Source organism: Rattus norvegicus, chromosome 9 (assembly GCF_036323735.1).
Source record: "Rattus norvegicus strain BN/NHsdMcwi chromosome 9, GRCr8, whole genome shotgun sequence".
Taxonomy (NCBI): Eukaryota; Metazoa; Chordata; class Mammalia; order Rodentia; family Muridae; genus Rattus; species Rattus norvegicus.
This window is the reverse complement of record NC_086027.1, coordinates 68,962,644-68,969,181: the sequence shown is the minus strand read 5'-3', so window position 1 is coordinate 68,969,181 and position 6,538 is coordinate 68,962,644. Positions and strand designations below refer to the sequence as shown.

Below are 6,538 nucleotides of genomic sequence, written 5' to 3'. Positions count from 1 at the left end.
AGAATCAACTCCTGCAAGCTGCCCTTTGGCCTCCACACACATGCTATGGCACACACACAACTAACCTGTAAATAAATTTTTAAAAAAAAGTTAATGAAAGAATGGGAAAAACAGTCACCTAACATTAAAAAGCAAATAGTTAAAAAAACAAACCTTCCCCTGAAAAGGCCGGGCTGGAGGCAGCTCAGCAGGTCAGAGTGCTTGCTGCACCTGCAAAGGACCTGGATTTCATTTCCTGCACCCATGCAGCCGCTCCCAACTATCTGTAAGTCTGTTTCCTGGGCACCAGACACCAATGATGCACACACATGCATTCAGGCACTCTGAAGAGCAAAGGTGAGAGGCCCACGTATCAAGACAAGAAAAAAGGACGTGGCATCCAAAACTGGCCCTTTGCCTAGTCTTAGTCTCAATCCCAGTTCCACAGCAACCTTGCTTCTGCTCAGACTGTGTGTGCAAAGGCAGAGGCCAGGTATCGTGGCAAGGATTGTATTAAGCCATTTAACCTGCCAAACTCAGTCCATAAACAGGAAAATAAGAGGCCAACACAAGTCTGAAAGACCTAACCTTCTTTTAATGTGCCTTTTCTTTGAAAATTTTCTTCCTTTCCCTGGTCCCTTTACTTCCTGCCGAAACCTGGGCTCTTACTGCGTTCACTTCTGTGAGTCTCCTCTGTCTGAGGCTCACCTGGAGCTGCCTGCTTCCCTGGGATACGTTGGAGTAGAGGGATTATGTAGGCTCTTTTGTAGGAATGGAGTCTGTAACTATGTTGAGGCCAGATATACTTAACCAATGTCTATTAGTATTTACAATAAACATCCTAAATTTAAATTTAGGCTTAGAGGATAATTTAGTGATACCATTAGTTAGTTACCATGTTTGAGGCCTTGTGTTAAATATGTGTGCTTATACACACCCACATTTAAGCTGAATATACCTAATTAACTCAATTAAAGGGGAAAACTGAATTACTAAACTCCAGAATGTTCTTAGGGATAAGAGGGAAAAAGCACAAAGTGTAGGAGGCAGGCATTAGAATTTAGCCACCCTAGTGTCCCAAGTGAGAGAAAGAAATAGGAGGTGGTAAAAAGTTGTAAACAGCAGTGGGAGGTAAATCAGCTGTGGAGAGTCCCGTGTGAGGCAGCTGAGCCTCTCCTGCACAGGTGAGGGTGCAGGCTGTTTCCTAGTGAGGGAGGCACAGGAAGGTCCTAGGTAGCAGCTTGAAAGGAAGTGCACTTCATACACCAGCAGAGTTTACTTCCTCCGGTCTTTAGATTCCTAGAAGGAATGGTATTTATCATGGCAAATATGAAAAGGAAACCTTGCCTAACCTGGAGAAGGCGCAGAGAAAGCAAGGCACTTAAAATTTTTATGTAAAACACAAAATCCCTCTCTTTGGAATTCGAATTCCACTTCGATCTTATCAACTATGCATAGCTATATATCTATGCCTTCCAGGTGCTAGGAAACCATCAATGTTCGATGTGCACATAATTATACAATTAACCCTTTGCGTTGGTGAGTGCTTGTGTGCGTGCGCATGAGCTGTGATAAGATCCTATGACCAAAGCAACTTATAAAACATTTTAATTTGGGACTCAGAACCATCTGTAACTGCAGTTTCAGGTGCTTTAGTGACAGTTTCTGATTTGATGCATATACATAAACAGACAAAACCATTAAAACAAATATTTTAAAAAGTAAAGATCGTGTTGGGCATGGTGTCCAGTGCCTTTAATCCAGCACTCAGGAGGCCAAGGCAAGTAGATCCCTGAGCTTGGGCCACCATGGTCTACAGAGTGACTTCCTGGTCAGGGTGTTACACAGTGAGACCTTGTCTTAAGTTAAAAAAGCGGGGGGGGGGGGGGGGGGAGGGAGCCCTACTCCCAGTTTTGATCTCATTGTGGAGCCCCACACCCCAAGTCATTCTTACTTTCTAAAAATCTATAATGAAGGACATTTTTAAGTATAAAGTTTTATGTTCGTGGAAAAGTGGCAACTGTATATACTTAATTCAGTTTTCTCATGTAAACATTTTAGGAGTGTTAAATCCTTTATTTTGTTGTTTTCTGGTTTTTGTTTTTCCCAGTTTTCTCTGTGTAGCTCTTGCTATATAGATCTGGCTGACCTTGAACTCACAGATCTCTGCCTGCCTCTGCCTCTTGAGTGCTGGGATCAAAGGTGTACACCACCATGCCCAACTCTGCCTTACTCATTTCTTAAGGCACTAGTATAAGCCATTTAAAGACCTTGATCAACCCTGTATAAATAGGAATATCCTGAGGAAATCCTGATGACTGCCCAGAAGTATCACTAGTTCAGCATGGTTTGCCAAGAGACATTTCTACATTCGGTGGTGCTGACTTCCTGCTGTGTTCCTTGGCTGTTTCAGGTAGAGCAGGAAAAGGTAACTTGTCTCCTGAATTCAGTTCTAACTGTTGGAGGAAGCATTACTTAAAATAGTCCAAGGAACAAACATACCACTGACATAGCAATACCCTAAACACACTCCTGACATGGCAATACCCTAAACATACCACTGTAATGGTCATACCTTAAACATACCATTGTAATGATAAGACCTTAAAAGTGGTTTTGGAGTCATTTGTTCCTTGGGGGAGGGGCGTCTAATTCTGTTTAGGTATGATGTGTGAGCTGGCCACTAGGCCTTTTTGTTACAGTCATTGATAGAATAGACATTGATTAGGGATCTAAGTTTGCACTGGACACAGTTCTAGGAGACAAGGCTGCAGAAATGCATAAGGATAGAACAGCAAAGCATCTAATGGAAGAAAACTGGGATAAACATGCTAGTGTTGTGTGACTTCCTAGGGAGATGTAAACAGCATCTGTTCAGGGTAGACCAGGCACTGACAGTGGACCAAAGCAGTGAGTTTAGCAGGTAACTTTCTAGATGCATAGGTGAGGGTAACTTACAGGATCATGAATGATACAATGATAGTCACCAAAAAGTGCACCTCAACACAGTGACAACTCAAAAGTTACATCCCTAGAGCTGCCTGCTCACTGGCCCCAGCCACACTCAACACTCTTCTCAGAAGCAACTGTTTGGCTTCCCTAACCGTGGATCTTGGGTATTTCAGGAGCCTCTTGAGTCTTGTGAGACTATTTTCCAAAAAGGGATGGTTGAATTCTGAAGAAACAGATAGCTGGTTAGGAGGCATCCCAGACAATACTGAGAGTTTTCTGACAAACTCTTGCCTTGCCCTCCCCAACAATGGGATGGACATATACCTAAGGCAAAGCAAGGGGAGCTTAGTTGCCATGCAGGCATAACAGTTCAAACACGGAAGGAGGAATTGAGATTCATGATGGCAACAGAATGTCAGCTAGGAGGCTACAACCCTGTGCCTTCAGCAGGCTGCAGGTGCCTGTGAGAAGCTGCAAATGTTAGGACTTTGCTCTTAACACACCTGAGAGAGCAGTGTTGCAGGTGGAACACTAGTTAAGCTTTGGGGTGCCAACCTTGAGTTTGAGTGTGCAGACAGGCAGAGGCTGGAGTCTGTCTCTGGTCAGAACTTGGAGGCTGAAGACAGCTGAATGAATTCCCATCTGCAGCCATAGCGTGGAATCCCAAGGCTCAGACAGGAAGGAGGCTTCCTTGCAGCTACAGGTCAAGTCCTGGAGGCTGGAGCATCATGAACCTCCCAAGGTTAGATCCCTTTGAAGACAGTATTCTTTCTCCAGGAACATCTAGAGCTGGCTGAGCCAGCCTGAGTCCAGCCTTCCTCTGAGAGCAATCTGCCAAAACTGAAGAAGCCCTTGCCTGCTCTGCTCTATAGAGCCAGGCGGGCCCCAGTTGGCTGAATCTGTGTGCATACAACCAGGCTTAGTGACCCAGCCCTTTAATTCCAACACTCCTGAAGACCGAGTCTGGTCTGCAGAGTGAGTTTCCAGCATAGCCAGAACTAAATGGTGAGACCTTGTCTCAGGAAAACAACAACAAACACCCAAACTTTTAAAATGGGTCAATCAGGGAAGAGCTGTGCAAGTGTTAAAACCTGGAGCTGGAGGGGAGCTATCTAATACATTCTCAACCAGGTCAGTGGGTTGCTTTCTAACCCTGTCCAGTAGGGAAGTAGGTTCTGAACTGGTTATAGGGCACCCAGAAGTTTCTGTCAGCTTCCAGCTGTTGTGGAGGGAGGACAGAGGGATATTCGAGTCATCCTACAGGAACTGCTGCAGCTGTCTGTCAGGGACTTTGCAGCTTCCATCCCAGTGGCCTTTAACACAAGGTCAACAGCTTGGACTGCAGCTCACTCTTGCCTTGGTTGTACTAGAGGGTCCTCCACATCAGTTTTTGCCTGGCTTTAGTCTTTTTCATTTTGCTCACCTGTTGCTTCGATGACAGCTAGACTCATTCAGTAGATTGCTGTGACTGCCACTAACTCCTTGCCCTGGGCTCCAGGCTGTTTAAAAGCTCTCTGGAGCCTTAGAAAGAGCTGGGGCCCCACCTACCCATCTCAGTATGACCTAGGAAAGATCCGGAGAACTGCAGTTGACCAATCATACCTGCTTCCTGCTAATTCATATTCCTTCAAGGATTTGGACTTTGAGGAGCAGGAGAAACTATTGACACTTTCCTTGGGTGTGGGGAGTCCCAAAATTGCATATAATTTCAAGTATTTGTCCATTATTTGAAATCCAAAATAGCTGTGTAAGAATTTAAAGGTACCTTAAAATTTTTAGTTCAAATCAGCCCGCTATAGAAGTATCTTTTCTAGTCTAAAACTTAAAAGCTTTACAGACTACTTTGTAATTAATATTTAGTCTGGACCCTTACATCATGTAGTTATCTATGATCCATCAGATAGTTGCCCCAAGAGTTAAGCGGGGTTTTTCCCCCATTGCCAGCCTATATGTCACATATACATGAATTAGTATATTGTAAACCTTCAGGAAAGTTGAATTTGGACGCCAACTTGAAAAGGAAAGCACTTTGAGTTCATTACTCCTTACCAGTAATAATTTTCCTTTCTACTGATTTCCATTTCTTTTCCCTGAGGTTTTTTTAAGCTCAGAATTTGCTTTTTACTCTTGAAAACAGGTTTATCATTCACTCTCACTCTCGGAACTGTAGTTCTGTATATGGCATTTGAAGTCAGTTATTAACAGTCGTCCCTCTTAAACCTTTAAAAATGAGTGTGAAGACCCGCGTGAACATTTGCCTCGCGCTGAGCCCTAGTACAAAGTGGCGACAAGACGCAGAGGCAGCGCGGGGAATGCGGGAGCTGGGAGGCAAGGCCAAGCCGGTCTTCCGCGCACCCACCTCGGATGCCCCGGCTCAACGAGGGTCTCTGGTTCAGCGCCTGGCGTCCGTCACTTCTCACCGGCAAGCGACAGCCAGGGCCCGCGCCCTCCGCCGGGGGATACAGGTACTCCGGAGCGCGCACAGCGGAGCGGCCGCGCGCAGGGCCGCGGGTTTAAATCTCCCGCCGCGAAGCCCCGCACCTCGGCGCACCGGCGCGGCGGGCGCGGGCTCGCGGGCGGCGGCTGGGCCGGTGCGCGGACGAGCTCGGCGCGGCCCGAGCGGCGAGGAGCGGCGCGGCTCCGGCGGCGCGGTGAGCGTCCGGGGTCTGGCCCGCCGCTCCCCCAGGGCGGCGGGCGGCGGTGGCCAAACCTGGTTCCCATGACGACGGCGGGCGGGGGCGCGGGCCGCGCGCTCTCGGTGGGCCGGCCTCAGGCGGCGGCCTCAATGGGCCTGGCCCCTCCGCGGCGGGGGCGTCTCCCGCGCTCCCTCCAGGGGAAGCCGCGGCCTGAGGCCGGCCTTGGAGCTCCGGATGGGGGCAAACGTTCACAGCCCGGCGTGCTTTCCTGTTGGCCGCCTTTGTACGTCGCGCTTAATTTATTTTTATTATTGTCCTATTACGGGATGTCTTCCTGGCCAACCAATTGGGGGATCGACGTGGTGAAAATAACCTAAGCAAGGCTGCCGGTTATAGTTAGTGGTGTGAGGAATGCATCAGTCACCTCGCGGGGTGTCCGTACACAAAGCCTCCTCTCCCAGGTGGGGACCCCAGCATCACCGCACGGATTCGGCTGGGGAAAAGCAGGCCAGGTGTCTCTGATCACTGACCTCACCTGCGCGACGATGCTGGCAGCCGATACCTGATGCTCTAAGAAAGATAGAGAAGGGAAATACAATCCTGCCTGGCATCTTACTCGTGAGCTGTGGGCTTGCCAGCGGTGCGTGTGGGTGGGTGGTGTCATGTAAAATATGTTCTTCATGCACAAAACATACAACCTGTTAGCAACTGTGGGTCACTGAAATAGTTTGTAGGGAGATGATATTTCCTTGTGGTTTGGGCTCTAAATATTTAAGTATTGATTTATTTGATTCTGCCTTAAGCGATGTCTTTTAAATTGATATCACTTTAATCGTCTTCACATCAATATTTATTTAGCAGCTACAGGTACCTTATTCTTTAATGGAAATTTATTATATATTACAATTATACATTTATTGGCCGATTAAAGATCTAATGGCGGGTATATGTTTTATATGACCAAAGTTAAA

At 47.1% G+C, this 6,538-nt stretch overlaps 1 protein-coding gene across 22 annotated transcripts in view; it reads left to right on the top strand.

The window, feature by feature from the left end:
- The first annotated feature begins 5,103 nt into the window (after nt 1-5,103).
- Ica1l (islet cell autoantigen 1-like) overlaps nt 5,104-6,538 on the top strand; it is a 57,931-nt gene continuing 56,496 nt past the window's right edge. For 8 of the 22 annotated variants that reach the window (XM_063267208.1, XM_063267204.1, XM_063267211.1 and 5 more), the window contains exon 1: nt 5,444-5,582. Coding sequence is in view for 11 of the 22 variants with exons in the window: in XM_008767111.3 (XP_008765333.1) it covers nt 5,802-5,850 (49 nt within the window). In the remaining 11 variants the exon portion in view is untranslated. Of the gene's footprint in view, nt 5,397-5,443; nt 5,851-6,538 lie in introns of those variants that run through there. The other 14 variants (XM_039083637.2, XM_039083636.2, XM_006244999.4 and 11 more) reach the window with 8 other exon arrangements.